This window comes from Ricinus communis, chromosome 2, assembly GCF_019578655.1.
Source record: "Ricinus communis isolate WT05 ecotype wild-type chromosome 2, ASM1957865v1, whole genome shotgun sequence".
NCBI classification, from domain to species: Eukaryota; Viridiplantae; Streptophyta; class Magnoliopsida; order Malpighiales; family Euphorbiaceae; genus Ricinus; species Ricinus communis.
The window spans coordinates 4008327-4023411 of record NC_063257.1 but is presented as its reverse complement, the minus strand read 5'-3'; the positions used below and the strand labels follow the sequence as shown (position 1 = coordinate 4023411).

At 37.6% G+C, this 15085-nt stretch overlaps 4 protein-coding genes and 1 pseudogene across 5 annotated transcripts; 3 read left to right on the top strand and 2 right to left on the bottom strand.

Moving 5' to 3' along the window:
• The first annotated feature begins 1003 nt into the window (after window positions 1-1003).
• LOC8265286 lies at window positions 1004-2347 on the top strand. The gene has a single exon (XM_002510038.4). The coding sequence runs from the start codon at window positions 1117-1119 to the stop codon at window positions 2206-2208; it is 1092 nt and encodes a 363-aa protein (XP_002510084.1). The 5' UTR covers window positions 1004-1116; the 3' UTR covers window positions 2209-2347.
• LOC125369201 lies at window positions 2204-4652 on the bottom strand (annotated as a pseudogene).
• Window positions 4653-4798: 146 nt separating this feature from the next.
• LOC8265288 (exocyst complex component EXO70I) lies at window positions 4799-7906 on the top strand. Its single transcript, XM_002510040.3, has 2 exons — window positions 4799-5719; window positions 6378-7906. The coding sequence occupies exons 1-2, from the start codon at window positions 4934-4936 to the stop codon at window positions 7734-7736; spliced, it is 2145 nt and encodes a 714-aa protein (XP_002510086.2). The 5' UTR covers window positions 4799-4933; the 3' UTR covers window positions 7737-7906.
• Window positions 7907-8463: 557 nt separating this feature from the next.
• Window positions 8464-11116, top strand: LOC8265289 (F-box protein At3g12350). 2 transcript variants are annotated; one of them, XM_048371020.1, is made up of 2 exons: window positions 8464-9690; window positions 10432-10662. In XM_048371020.1, exons 1-2 carry the CDS (start codon window positions 8869-8871, stop codon window positions 10528-10530), a joined length of 921 nt encoding a protein of 306 aa, XP_048226977.1. In that variant the 5' UTR covers window positions 8464-8868; the 3' UTR covers window positions 10531-10662. The 2 variants fall into 2 exon arrangements, with proteins under 2 accessions (XP_048226977.1, XP_002510087.1); XM_002510041.4 differs by having other exon boundaries at window positions 8480-9690; window positions 10520-11116.
• A 618-nt stretch (window positions 11117-11734) lies between these two features.
• On the bottom strand, window positions 11735-13829 carry LOC8265290 (LIM domain-containing protein WLIM1). The gene is made up of 5 exons (XM_002510042.4): window positions 13425-13829; window positions 12726-12822; window positions 12592-12635; window positions 12414-12503; window positions 11735-12274 (listed from the first exon to the last, which is right to left on the bottom strand). The coding sequence occupies exons 1-5, from the start codon at window positions 13557-13559 to the stop codon at window positions 12047-12049; spliced, it is 594 nt and encodes a 197-aa protein (XP_002510088.1). The 5' UTR covers window positions 13560-13829; the 3' UTR covers window positions 11735-12046.
• Between the last annotated feature and the right edge of the window lie 1256 nt (window positions 13830-15085).

The window sequence follows — 15085 nt, the reverse complement described above, 5'->3', positions numbered from 1 at the left end:
ATTTGGGAATATCATTCTCTATTCCGCAGCCCATCTGCAAGATTAGGTTAGGATTCAAATATTATATACATGGACTATTTAAAACTACCAATATAATACCGATGACCATATCAGTTACATGCCTTCTATTGACGTTTCTACTTAAAAAAGATTAAGCATTTGAATTGGATAAACTTCAAATGCAATTCTTTTTAACAGTGTTCAACGTTGTTTTTGCAAGTAATTGGTTAATGCGAATTCTCCAACAACTCGCGAACCGTGAATTGGAAATTTTCCAAGAACAGGTTAGTACGCAGTCCCAATCCAATATTGGGTTTCTTTAAGGCTTGGTCCCAAATAAAGTGTGGGCCTTCGAGCGAAATTTAATTGAATTTGATGACCTGGCAATCAGCGCAACGGCGAAAGCAGTACACTTGACAAAGGCAAACACCACGTTTCAGTAGGCTCCTTGCAGAAAAACCACGTGTAATTTGTTGTTACTGTTTCATGTAAAGTTTTGAACTGGCGGAGGCTCACTAAACCAACCAATCAGATTCCAACCCATCCCTTTGCATGCACTACAAAGATTATTCACCAGCTTACACGTGTAAACAGCCAAACATAACCGATCGAGCAGAAGGGGCATTCTGGTAAGAACAAAGACCAGACCACAAATCCTGATAGGTGTATCCACGCATGGGAGCCAAGTCCACACGCGTTATAAAGGGAGGGCATTTTTGATTGGCTGGGTGACACAGGCACCATATATAGAGAGAGAAAGGAGCTCAAAACTGACTAGGCTCAGTTGTCAAAACTATTGTCTATCCATCCGATATGTGTAAGCATGCATGGACCCACTACCATGCCCAAATTCCACATGTCCCTATCCCTAAGCCTCTCAAACACGTACCCATCGTTCTCTTCCCAAGTGTCATTTTCTCCTGCCTCCTTGCTTCTTGCTGCCTTTCTCTCATTGGCCCTCACAATCCCCAACTCAACAAATCAACCCTTTCTAACCACCCCTATTTCTTCTCCTCTACCAATTGCAAAACCCCTTCACTGCTTCCTTCTCCTGCTTTGCTTGACCCAGCTCTTGATCTCTCCCCATTTTGAGATCAGTCTCGCCACCCACCCACCATGATCAAGACACTCAGTCCTTACTCTACCACAGCAAAAACTGCTGAAATTATGTCTAGGTACAGGCCCATAGCGCCTAAGCCTGAAGGTCCTTCTAACTCCTTTGGCGAGAGCTCATCTATGTCTCAGAAGATCAGCCAATCTCCTTACCTCAGGAATCTCTGGCCACAATTGCAAGCCAGGCCTACCAGAACCAGGAAGAGAGGTAGAGCTGCCATATCTCCACCCACCATCAAAAGACCGAGAACGCATGTTCTTGGTCTTTCCTCTACCAGTCATGTAATATCCCCCGCCAGGCATCTGTCTTTACAGGGTTTTGCTCACGGGCTTTCTCAGCTTTCTGTTCCAAGCCTTGTTGGTGTTAGTAGCAGCTTGAATAATCCAGTCACAACCAATTCAGATTTGGTTACACTCTCTCTTCTTCCATGTCAACCACCGGTTCCAGTTGTTGATAACCAAGTAACAGCACCTGAAATCAGTTGCATGGAGGCACGTAGACAGGTGATCATAGATTTGAACACTGTGGCTGAGATCCCGGAAGAGAAGGATTTCTTGCAGCAACTACAAGAACCACCAACCAATAACGTCATAGCACCTCAGCCAATTCGACCAGTTGGCTCAAGCATAAGCGTTGGGTGCGTTAGTGAGGACACAAACTCAACCCCACAAGTGCAAGTTCCAAAGAAGCCAGAGGAAGTTGAGGAAGAGATCGAGTGTGAGGCCCTGCCAACAGTGATATGTGATTCCAACTACAAAGTGAGGCTGGCAAATTCTGCCTATAAAGAAATGGTGGGCCAGCCAGAATGCCCTTGGCTCGACTCGATGGTGGCAGGTGATGGCAGATTTGGGGGCAACTCATGCAAGAGAATATGCGGAGAGGTGATACTTCATCTTGCTGATTCAAGAGTGCCATCTTCATCAAATAAGTTTTCTTGCTGGGTGAATATAGAATGGGGGCATGAGGGGAAGAAAACAGCAGCCACTGCTTTCTGTGATGTTATCAGATTGTCCTGCGAGTCCAAGGATTACCTCTTCGCTTGGAGGTTCCACACCCATTCTAGGGAGGGTTCTCAGTCCAGTACCAAGGCCTAAACATTGGTTTCCGAATACTTTTAAATGTTAGTATATTACTATAAAAGGCATCTTACCTACCGCGTATACATAGGAAGACATCAAGTATATGTATAGTTTTTGGTAGCTTTTCAGTTAAAATCAATATGTTTAGAGGATACTTTGTTCTTCTTTTTGTTTCAAGCTTGCGGCGGGTTGCTAATGGCTGTTGACTGTTGACTATCGATGTCGGAAATCTCAAAACGACAGAGAATTTTACACACACATCGGCACATACTCCCTGTCAATTTCCAGAAGGAAGTTTGTTGCTTTTATTGAGGGATAAAATTCATAACTAAATAGTCTAATACAAATAAGATAAGCTCGGACATATAAGGTAAAGCTTACTGATTATTGTCCGCCGAGCCCTTCCACTTGAAGGTTATCAGCATAAGATTTAGGCTGCATTTAAAAAGGAAAAAGAAATCTTGAATTTAAGATAAAAGATATATAGACAACAAAAGAACAATTCACAATTACATTTGATAGTGACACAACAAGAAAAAAGTAATCTTAGCCCACTATTGTTTGTTTAGTTGAATTTTTAAATTCATGCATTATACCAAAAACTTCTGTAAGCTGTGATTAAAGTGTACGGATGATAATAAATCCGACATGATTATATCTGAAATTTATCAGACTTTCCCCATTAGAGGTAATACTTTTGCTTCTGGATAAAATGGGGCAGTTTGTGGACCCTACAACATTTAGTGCTACAGAAATTATCCTAATTCCATAATTAAGCAAGCTAAGATTTTTAAAGAAAATAAAGCGTCGGAAAGGCTCAAACCTTCAGAAGAGGTGTATGGCGCTTCTTGCCCTGCACAAAAATAGTTGTTTCAATTATTGTGCAACATGAGATCAATAAACTGAAAAACATCCATGGTTTACTGTTCAAGAAAATACATGTAAGAAGGAAATGTTTGCTGTCATATTGGTTTTTGCAAAGAACAAGTTATGATTAGAACTTATAACATACAGATCCTGTTTTCATAGAACAACGCTATAGAATAAAATGATCAGGTTAATTAAAAGAATTAAAATACCAGGAGTTGCAATTTGATCCGATCTTAAAACTTAGATAAGAACAAGTCAGCAAAAAATAACATAAACATCACTCATATTTTAGCTAAGGCATGTAATGGTGCTAAATTGCAAAGAGAGACGGAAGTCATAAGCAACTTATTGCAAAGTAGAGCGTACTGTATATTCCCAACCATGTCTTTCCGCAAATGCCTTTGCACCTCCTTCACTATCGAAGCTAAGTCAGGCCTCACCAACATTGGCATGGTTTCCTGTGGATGTCCAACCCATCAATGGATTTTCCCACCTGAATCAAATACCAAACAAAACATCAATGTCCCCAGGGTTTTCATTAAACACCACTGATCCGTGTGTATATATCTCTCAATTTCTGATGTTGCTAATTTAATTAAACAAATTCATATAATTAAACACATGTCTGGATCTTGAGAATGCTTAATTGTCGCTGCTTCATCATCAACAATAAACAAACAAACAAACAAAATGTTGCAGTAGGCACCCTAATTCTCATTCTTACAACTTATCAGAAAAGATTAAAGCATTCAATTGTGACTAAAGCATACTTTTGAGTGGACAAAAAATTAATTTTCCATCTCCCAACTTTCCCTGAGCCCTGTTGCGTTGCAGTTCGAGCAGTTGAGTAAATAACTACCTGTGGAATGGCAGAAATGGGAAACAATATACAGATCATCAAACCTGTAGGATAATTTAATTACTAAGAAATCACAAAAATAATTCTTTCATTAAAATATTCCATTCATTCAAATTTATTAAAATTAATTTCCCAATTCTCAATTCCTCAAGTCTACACTATTAATAGACACCCTAAAAACCAAAGTACTCAACCTTACCATCTCTATCATATGAAAACTGACTCAATTATACAACAAAGGCATGAAGCATATGTCAAATGAAAAAAGACTTAATTACCCTTCGCCGAAGGTGTTGCCCGGGGATTCCGGAGAGAAGCCCAATCTCGCCAGGTTTAACCTCGACCAAGGCGTCTGATTCCGAAGAGAAGCATCTGCGCGAGCATGCAAGAACGGCACTATTGGCTCGAGCGAGACTCAGAATTGCTCGTTGTAGAGAGCTTGCCATTTTCATTTGATTATTTATTCTTGTCATTGAATTTTTTCCGTTGATTGTTTTCTTCACTTATTAATCTGTTGTTGAGGAGTGCTGTGGACTGTGTGAGAGATTTATAAATTTGTTGCCGCGAAAACTAGGTTTCGCGCGTGGGCATTAATGTCGACTTATCGAGTTTCCTTTACGATGACAAATTATGGATCAGATTAGTCAAGCCCATGCGTTATTGTCCCAAATCCTTAAGAGGGCCGAAAATGCAATTTCTATGGATCACTTTTGAAAGCCCAGTAATGACAGGCCACTACTAATAAGGCAGCAGCCAGGTCGTGCAGCGTTTAGTGTTTGGCATATGTGTATATTTTGGAGGAACTGGAATCCCAAACGGCTGCATACGTGCTTTTCGCTTCTTAGTTACACTCTCTGGACATTTGGCAGCTTCCCAGATGTCAATGCCTTTTGTTCTTAGTGCCAATCGCTAGACTTGGTCCGTCATTTATAACAATAAAACTCACATATCAAGTTACAGTTCCTCCCATTGCCTTTTCTTTTCACCACCCGGTTTGCCAAAAAGTTGAAGATGTCACAGGAAGATGACTTGTCGCTATCCAAGCTGGAGTCAGCATGCTCGGGCTTGATATCTGTCCTTCAGGCCGCGATCAAGATGGAAGATAGCTTAGAAAAGATGGATAAAAGGTTTGCTCTTATTGATGAACGTCTTTCGACCACTTCAAAAAGAGTAGCTCCTTTGCACTCTTTAGCTGTCGCTGCCAAAGCTCTGGAAACGAGAATCAACAGAGCTGTCTCTTCTGCTCTTGTTCTTCTTGATACTTTCAGGACTTCTCAGTCTCTTCAAACCAAGATTCTTGAAGTTTCCTCTAAATTATCCGCTGGGGAAAAGCCAAAGAAAAGGCTTAAGCTCTTGCTTAAGTACGTCGATTGTGTAGATAAGCTAAATGCAGCTATAAACACTATTAGTCAAGATGGTGAGCCAGTGATTCAGAAGCTACAAGAAGTGGTGGAGTTCCTGAGCAGGACTAAAGCCACCGATCAGTATAGGGCGCGCAGGTTGAGAGAGACTCTTGTTACTCTCAAGTCTCTTTATGAGACTGAGGTTGATGCTATGAAATTTGATGGATTGCTTGATGAGGCTTTACTCATTTTGCAAGATCAGTATGAGGGTATTTTGCAGCAATTAAACCACCGAAATATTGGCGAGTCGGTCGGGGATGATGAAGATGATGATGATGGAAAGGCTGATAATTCTCATCTGGGTTCGGGGATGGAGATTGTAATTCTTAGACGTATTTCAGAAACATTGGCTTCTAATGATTGTTTGGATATATGCATTGATATTTTCGTCAAGGTATGTTATATAATCTTATAATTTTGTCAATAACAGTATACTGATTATATTTATATAATATTAGAAATAAATATATTTTTGTAGATATTATTTTGTGTATAAAACAAATTTATAGTTACATGCTTTTGCCAGTAAACATAAGAAATTTTATTAATTAGAAATTAACTTCTTATTAACATATTGATTGTATTTACATAACTTAATATAAAATATTATAAATATGTGTCTTTTAGAAATCATATATGAAATTAATTTTATTATGGATCAGTAAAGTTGATATATATTAATAATATAAGTTGGGTAAATTCTAAATTTCCATAGTTTATAAAGACTTTCATATTATTGTTATGTATTTCTTGAATAAATATTATAGAAGTTTATTAATTTATATAAAAAAAATTATATAAAAATACTTAAATATATAATTTTATATATAAATTATATCTTACATAAATTTGATTAAAATTTTATAAGTTTTTTTTTTAAGTAAACATATATAAAGATGTTAAAAAGTGTTTACGATCCTTTAGAACTATAAGTTATTCCTATCAAAATTTTAACAGTGCACTTTTAGAGTTTAGTTATATATAGTTCTCCGACTGAGATATGTACTATAAGATATATGGCATACTTCATTTCTTCTTGTTCACATTTGTAGGTGAGATATAGAAGAGCGGCCAAAACATTAATGCGGCTGAACCCAGATTATTTGAGAACATACAATCCTGAAGAAATCGATGAAATGGAGTGGGAGAATTTAGAGACAGCAATAACCTTCTGGATCCAACACTTTGAACTTGCAGTCAGGATAGTTTTTCTCTCAGAAAAGAAACTTAGCAATCAAATTCTCGGAGGGATAATGGACGGAGTTGTCTGGCTAGAATGCTTTGTCAAGATTGCGGACAAAATCATGGCAGTCTTCTTCCGATTCGGAGAAGGCGTAGCAAGAAGTAACAAAGAGCCCCAAAAGCTATTCAAGCTCCTTGACATGTTCGATTCTTTAGAGAAGCTTAAAAAAGAATTCTCAGAAATCTTTGAAGGTGAAGCTGGAGCTGGTATATGCACAAGATTCAGAGAGCTGGAAAAGCTTCTAGTCCATGCATCAACTAAAGTCTTTTGGGAGTTTGGTCTCCAAATTGAAGGCAATTCAGATGGTTTACCACCACCACAAGATGGTTCAGTACCAAAACTGGTAAGGTACGCAATTAATTACCTCAAATACTTGGCCACCAAAAGTTACAGTGCACCAATGGCCAAAGTTCTTCGCACAGAACAGATATGGAAAGCTGGCAACCTCTCAAAACCCGAAACTGACGAGAACCTGCTCAATGATGCCATTACCAACATAATGGAAGCACTTAAAAGAAACGTTGAATCGAAAAGATCGCGTTACACGGACAAGGTTCTGCCTCATGTATTTGCCATGAATACATATTGGTATATTTATATGAGAACAAGAAACACTGAGCTTGGAACGCTATTAGGGGAGCAGTACATAAAACAGAAGTACAAAGTTGTAGCTGAGGAATCAGCTTACATGTATCAAAGACAGGCTTGGGGACCTATTGTAAGATTACTTGAAAAGGATCGAGATATAAAAAGACAAGGCAGTATGCATGATAATTATGAGGTGATCAGTAATGTGGCTTTGGTGAGAGGTAAAATGGAGTCTTTTCTCAAGGGTTTTGATGATATTTCACAGAGGCATAATAATTATGCTATACCAGATGCTGATTTGAGAGAGCAGATTGGAGAAGCGACTGTGAAGTTAGTGGTTCCTGCTTATGCTAAGTTCTTGGAATTGTATGGAAGTTTGTTGGAATTTGAAGGTGTGGAATGCCTTGGTCCTGAATCCATCAAAGAATTGTTGGCCAATATTTTCAGCGGTAGGGATCGAGTTGGTGATAGGAAGTTGAAGCGCCGTGACCGGACACTTGGACTTGGAGGATCCTCAATGTCCGTTGATGGTGAGACCAAGGATTTTCGACGGTCCATATCAAATACTAGCGATTTGTAGAAGTTCTTCCCCGCCTTTTTATTTTTGAGAGACCCCTTCTTATTTCTTTCCACCATATTTTATATTTTCTGGTTAAAGAAAAGTACATATATAATTCCATATTTAGAGAGAGTGCAGTGTCTTGGACTTAACCTTTAAGTAATGGTAATATGATTATTATTACTGTCTGATTTATTTTTTAAAAATGTCTTCTATATCAATAATTATATTCTAAAAAAAAATTAATTCATAAATTGTAGGTTAGTTTATTGAAATAAAGGTTAGGGTCTGTTTGGTACTTTTATTTTATATCATTTTTTTTAATTTTAAAAATTAATTTTGTAAAAATAAATGAATTGGTGTTTTTTCTAAATATAAATTTAAAAGAACAAATAATTTATAAAAAAAATTAAAATTAATATATTAAATAAAAGCTCCAAATCTGTTTTTCCAATAATCTCAAAAAATTCAAATTCTTATTCTTTTAATTCATGAACTACTCGGCTGAATACAGCTAATAAAAACCTGACATTTCTTAATTCTTTTGTATATGCTAACCACAAATAGCTTAGAGAAAAATAGCTGACATTATTATACAGTTCTATTACAATTTATATTTCAATCAATTACTTTTGATTCATTGCTACTGAATGTTTCTTTTTATAAAAAAATATTTCATTTAGCAAGAAAAAGCACAATAAAAAAGGAAAAGCAAAAGCAGTTCTTGGATTTCATGAAATTTGTTTCTCCAAAATGATATATAAGCAAAAAGTAAGAAAGATATTTACCAGTAGAAGATGCGCGAGCTAGCCCAAAAGCTGATTTCCGAAATATAGTGGGCCGACGGACCAGGTTGCTGCTCTGCGGTGGCCAACCCCAACACGACAAACATCTGAATCTGAAAGTGGTAATTTAAGTTGAAAGCTTGTACGGCACACAAACCGTTACCATTTTCCTCCTCTACAATCACAAAGTCAATTCAATACCCAATTTTAATTTACCTCAAGCAAGCAGATCGAAAGAATAATTCCTAACTCCTCCAGAATCTCCACTGCCATTTCCCTAATTTCTCTTTATATACACATTACCCTTTCTCACACACCTCAAATCAAAACAAACATAACTGACAGTTTTATACGAAGAAAGTTACAACATGGCAGACACATATTCGAATTCATATTCTTTCGGTGATTTCCCTGAGGATGTGCAGTTGTGCGTCCTCTCTTTCTTAACGCCAACTGAGATTGCTAATTTCGCTTGTACATCACGAAAATTCTCTCCGCTTTGCCAAACCGACAGCAAACTCTGGTACTCAATTTGCGATAGGCGGTGGGGTTCGAAGACGCAAATCAAGAAATGGGGAAATGGTCAAATCTCCTACAAACTCCTCTACAAAACGCTTAATAAATGGGACAATTTAATTGGGTTTTGGCGCCGCTGCGGTCAGACTCAACAGAAACAAACCACCACCACTGGTCCGGGATTAGTTTTCTTTGAGTGGGGTCCTTCTTTTCTCTCTGGGTATAAAGTTTCTCCGTGTCAAAACGGTACTTATGGCGTAACTAAAAGACCGTTTCTTTCTATGAGCATATCACCAGATGGTCAAATTGTGAATTATCTTGATCCATCGGAGTTCTTGGAAATGGAGGTGGATTTGGTTGCTGTTAATATTAATTTTATTGGGGATATGCATTTTAGTTTGGAAGAGAATATGGGTTTTGTTTATTCAAGTTCTACAGGAGAGTGCTGTAGTGAGGATATTGAAAATGGGTCTCCTGGGAGCTTACCTGAAACTTCGGATATTTATGAGTATTATGCGAATAGAATGAGTCCTGGCGCTGATAAGGCGTGGAGGAAACAGAGGAGGAGAGAGAAGGTAAAGAAGCAAGGGAAGAGGAAGTGGGAGACTGAGCATTTCTTGAAGATTGTTGATTCCTCTCCTACTCCAGCTCGCCCTTTGCAAGGCTTATGGAAGGTGTGTGCTTGTTTTTTTTTTTTTTTGCTTCTAGTGATTCAAAGTTTGATACTTTGCTTTGCGGAGGTCTAAATTGTAATAGTTTTAATCTAGTGTTGTACATGGAATGGATTTGTTTCTTCGTTTTGAGGGAAATCTCATTTTTTTTCTTGTTCAGTTTTGCATTTTATTGATCATAATCTTGCATGCTGTTTTAAATATTGAATAATTGGGCCTACTCTCTGTTTATGTTTAATTTGACATTAGGACTTGGAACAAAATAGATTGCTGCAGCCAGTTGGTCCACAGTGAGAATGTCCATGGCTCATTGAGGAGTATGATCTATTGAAGTGCTACCTTTTATACATTGTGGAATCAATTTAAAATTATGAAAGGCGATTTATGTAAGCTTAGGATTTTGTAATCAGGATTTCAGCTCAATTTCTGAGGCAATGGTTTATGGTTGGAACTTGGAAGAGATAGCTAGCTGGTATAAAGCGTAAATGTCTATGTCATCGAGGAGTATGATATATTGCAGTGCAAACCTGTTACAAATAGTAGAATCAGATAAAAATTATATAATGCATTTAGATAAAAGTAGGATTTGTAATCGTGATTTTAGTTTGAGTTCTATGGGCAGAGCTCTTTAGTTGGAAGATTTGATCCAATTTGCTGCTGAAACTGGTTAGCTAATTTTGATTCCTTAAGTGGATATTCTAGTTTTGGCATAATCAATTGTTTCCTTTCTTTTCATTGCTTCAGTTTGTGTTTGGCATATTAGTTGGGAGATGGTCAACAAGATACAGATGCTTTTTGTCATATTCACACTCTTTCCTGCCTATTGATGCAGGGAATTTGTGATGGCATGAAGTTGGAATTTTATCTTGTTGCATATGATGGAGTGGGCATCTCCTGCCGAAGGGTTGGGGACTTATCAGGACGGCTTTCTAGTTCTACACCAGTTTTTTGGACATCAAATCCTGCATGTATTGAGTCTCCATTTTCACCTGAAGAAGACTATTTATATAATAGTCGGATTCATCTTCAGCCGCCTGTAATGTCAAAGGACATACATTGGCAATGCCCTCTGATAGATAATGAGGTAGTATCCCGCATTATGTATATCAACTCAAGTTATGATTTAGTCATCCCAGGCTTGGCAGAAACTTCTGCAAATCCTTGGCGTGTTGAGGGAAGAATTTGGCACTACAAGAATGGGACATTTGGATTTGGGTTTCTGCGGGACAATTTTATTATTGACCTGAAGCATATTGCCGAGAATGGTTGTCTGCTTGATACAATGTAGGAGCTTTCTAGTGATTGATTATCGGTTAATATTCTTGCATGGGATCTTTTGTATGCAAACGGAGTCGTAGCTCGGAAGCCATAATGCTCAATGGCATTCTGTACTCTGTATGTTGTGGAAATAATAATGTTTTACTTTCAATGGTGTTGATTTCTTTTCCACCTTGGTTCCCTCCTTTTTGGGCCCAATGGCACAAAAATTGTATATTTATGTAGTCGCAACAAGCCTGGAGAGAATGTTCACCAAATCATTGTTCAGCCTAGATAAATTCTGTTTTGCGGTTTCGATGATTTTATTCAATCCAAGCATGCTGAACATATTTCTTAATTAAAGATTGGGCATTGCCCTGTTCCCAGATCAGATGTGTTGATATAAACAATAATATGTGAAGAGCAGTGGAATTGCTTTAGACGGGGTTGTTTATGGCTGTGGAGCGTAGTTTCTTCATGAATAACCTTTATGAGCATTGACAGTTTGAGTTGGTACTTGGTAGTATGTATGTTCCTTCAATCCCAGCAACTATATGAGATATCACTGTGTTAGAAGCATAGGCAATTAAGTTAAATGTTGTTAGAGGGAGGGAAGTAAGATAAATAGCTGATCTTGCTCCCATAGTAATTTTAGCGGGAAAATTCTCTTTGGAAATGGCTGTTACATTGTAGATTCAAATGCATCTCACCGTATTATAATCATCCAAAATAGATCAGGAAGCTTTCATATTTGAGGCAAGAACCAATCTGAAATCAAGACTAACAGGAGTGAAGCAATGCCAATGATCAGCATGTACTCAATAGTCAATAGAAGTTCACAAATTACACCAGTTGGAGTTCACCACATCATATGCTGAGATTCAAATAGGTCTTTGCATTGCATCTCACTTGAGCCCCCATAGTAGAAGAAAGAAACAAATACAACAAACAAAATCCCACACTTCAATTAGAAATATCAAGATTCTCATCTACTTATAAGCACAAAGACATTTGGACTGCAGGGAATAGCAAACCATGAAGAGTTGCGATAGCATGGTAAAGAGGAGGATGACAGAAGAATGAAGACGTATCATTCAGCAGATTATGATTCAGCAGCAACTTCTCTTCCATTAGCATTCTGAGTTGTGGACTCCTTCTCAACATCACCCTCAAGTTGGCTTAAGTTTCCCTTTTCCTTAATGAGTTGGTTGTGATGGTGTTTACAGTAGAGCCGGCCCTCGTGTGCTATGTAATTGGATGGGCTAATCACGCATCCTCCATGAATGCATTTGAAGCAGCTCTTGTGGTATGGAGTTCCATTCACTGTAACCTTTTAATAAAGAAAATATAAACTCAGTCATTGCCTAGTGAACCTACAGTACACAGCTTTTGAGAGTTTTTAAGATTTTAAATGGTAAATTGTGTGTCAATTGGCATTTGGTTAGCGGGAGTTGCAGCAAAGTCTTTACCTTCTCAGTCGGATATACAGTGTTTTTACAGCCAAAACATTTATCTCTGGTTCCACCAAACATGCTCGAGACTTTAGCTGCATTAGGTTTCTGTTGAAAGCAATTTATAGTCAGGAGTAATTTAGTTGCACTTGATATCTTCAAGACATAAGCAAGGATGTAAACTTCAGAAAATTACCTCACCATCAGCAGGTTTATCAGTTTTTACTATTTTTGGTGTCCCTGGAAAGAATTTTCAAATGGAAGTAAATCAGTTTTGATTCATGAAGGAAATGAAAATTAAAATGATTTCTGGGTTCATGAATTCCACACCTTCAAAGCTTTTGTCGAGACTGCCAGTTCTTTTGAAGAGTTGATCAAAATGTGGTCTGCAGTAGAGCACTCCTTCAAAGGAATTGTAGTTGCTAAGCTGCAATTAGATACATCTTTCAATTGAGTTGCATATGAAAACTGTAACCTTGGTAACTATCCTCCATTATCAGTTCAAGGAGACAAATCGGCGAACAAGTCTCAACACTACACTTCTCATTCTATGCATACATGAAATGGCAATCTCATGGAGGGACATGATATATCTCATGTAAATCAGCTTGAGTCAATTGGTTAGATGAACCATTCTTGCACAGATCAAGTAAGGAAAGATCTAGATTTCACCAGCAGACGGGAACTGATTAGTATATTTAGGTAACCTTAAAAGTCTACAAAAAGATGAAAGTCATCTATATTCCTTGGCAATTACATATATTTTCACTCGAGCATGAGAAAACACCACTTGCCAATCTCTTACGAAATCTTCTTGTAGGAGCCAGATTTTACATTATTCATATAGATACTGCATAATATCATTTCAGATCATAATATGTAAGATTTTGAATTTGCACTTGACTTGTGATAAATGAAAGCCTACACATGCAGGGCAACAGGTACCATAAATGGATCTAACAAGTTGTTAAAGATCTTGTCCTGTCAAGATCCATATATCAATAAGGAAAATGCTTAAATAGTGTATACCTTAAGGGTTCCTTTGCAGTGATGGCATCGAAAGCAGGCCTTATGGTAGATGCGGTTATCAGCTGTTAACTTGTCCACAAGATAGACAGTCTTGTCACATGCCATGCACTTCTGTGTTGTTCCTGCAAATGCCATGGCTTGAAATTCTCTAACCTTAGCAACTGCAACTATTCTCTTTTTCTCTCTTCCTTTTGTGTTATATGGGTACAAGGGCAAATGGGAAGAGAAGGAATTAGGGGGAGAGATAAGGGGAAGAGAGATGATAGAGAAATGTGAGTTGCAGGGTATTGCTGAGACCAAAAGCAGAGCTTGTATAATTGAAGTTAGTGGCAATTGGCAATCATATTGTCCAACTTTCAAGCACCTAACTACCTGTGGCTAGAGATATTTTTCTGCTTTTTTACCTGTCATGTAATCGCTAATGAAATTATATATAATTTTTAAACTTCCTTAAGGTAATCTGAATAGGACCTTTTTGGTGAAATGTCTTGTCCTCGAATAGCTTAATATAGCTGAACAAACAGTAGTAACGTGACTGATCCCGTTACTACTAACTTGAAAGAATCTTAACCCACATAATGAAACTGTAAATTAATGGGAATATAGCTTACTGTAAAAGTGTTCAATCACATTGCTTTTCTTGCATTAAAGAATTTCTATATGCAAATCAACTAGGCACGTCTTACATATGGGAACCCACTTAGCTAGCTGGCCATCTCTCTTCTTTATCTTATTTTATCTAGCAAATATCTTCAATATCATAGTCACAGAAATATGAGCCACATAAGAAATTTGTATGGTTTACGAATTTGAAAAGGAAAAGGCGGGGACCGTGAGAAGAGCTATCTAGTCCTGCATCACTCCTGCTTGGCTGATATTTGTTGGGAAGGCAAGTATGAGCGATATTCCACATCAGAAAATTACAAGTTAAGAAATGTGTCAGGATTTCTCCATTAACCTAATGTCTTTTAAGGTTTTAACTGAAGACGCTGTGTGTGTCCCGCCCATGAAGATTTTCTGATTGAATTGGATTTTCCCAGACGCAGTAAGTGGTATCAAGGCCGATAGCTCCATAAAAGGAAGAAGACGCAAGGAGATGTGACCATTTTCGTATTCAAGCACGGCCATGAGTAAAGAGTTTCAAAAGACTCTTGATGCTTCTATCACGACCATGGACAAGCTAAACCCATTTTGTAAAATGGAAGTCCATCCACTTTTAATCCAAAGCATAAATTTGTTTATGTTTTAGCGATAATAATAGTAGTATGAACTAAATCTTCACATGCCATCTTAAGTTTCTCTTTCTATTCAATAAAATAGAATGTGCAGAGTCAAATCAGGATCACTAATATCAAAACATAATTTACATTATAGGGTAAGTTTAAGAAGAAATGGACAAAAGAGAATGATGGAGAAGTGGTGTAAAAAGCAAAGGATTCCTTAATCAAGGTTTAATAAGACCGATTGAGGTAAAACCCATGTGTTTTTCTTAAAGAAGAAAGTCTAGAGTTGAGGCCCCATGTCACACATTCCATCACTTTATCACCCAGTACCCAGCTGGGCTTTGCTTGCATCTAACTTCATATGCCTTGTATAGTTATATTATTATATTGTCTTCCAGTTTTCAATCTCGTGTAAGAAATGAGAATGTTTAGGGTACA

What these genes read in the sequence shown, in the direction of transcription:
- LOC8265286 (XM_002510038.4), top strand. Translation starts at nt 1,117, where the DNA reads ATGATCAAGACACTCAGTCCTTACTCTACCACAGCAAAAACTGCTGAA.
- LOC8265288 (XM_002510040.3), top strand. Translation starts at nt 4,934, where the DNA reads ATGTCACAGGAAGATGACTTGTCGCTATCCAAGCTGGAGTCAGCATGC. An exon ending in GCATTGATATTTTCGTCAAG is followed by an intron (nt 5,720 to 6,377) that starts GTATGTTATATA and finishes TCACATTTGTAG; the next exon opens with GTGAGATATAGAAGAGCGGC.
- LOC8265289 (XM_002510041.4), top strand. Translation starts at nt 8,869, where the DNA reads ATGGCAGACACATATTCGAATTCATATTCTTTCGGTGATTTCCCTGAG. An exon ending in CTTTGCAAGGCTTATGGAAG is followed by an intron (nt 9,691 to 10,519) that starts GTGTGTGCTTGT and finishes CTATTGATGCAG; the next exon opens with GGAATTTGTGATGGCATGAA.
- LOC8265290 (XM_002510042.4), bottom strand. Translation starts at nt 13,559, where the DNA reads ATGGCATTTGCAGGAACAACACAGAAGTGCATGGCATGTGACAAGACT. An exon ending in TCTCGACAAAAGCTTTGAAG is followed by an intron (nt 12,636 to 12,725) that starts GTGTGGAATTCA and finishes AATTCTTTCCAG; the next exon opens with GGACACCAAAAATAGTAAAA. An exon ending in CTGTATATCCGACTGAGAAG is followed by an intron (nt 12,275 to 12,413) that starts GTAAAGACTTTG and finishes CTTTATTAAAAG; the next exon opens with GTTACAGTGAATGGAACTCC.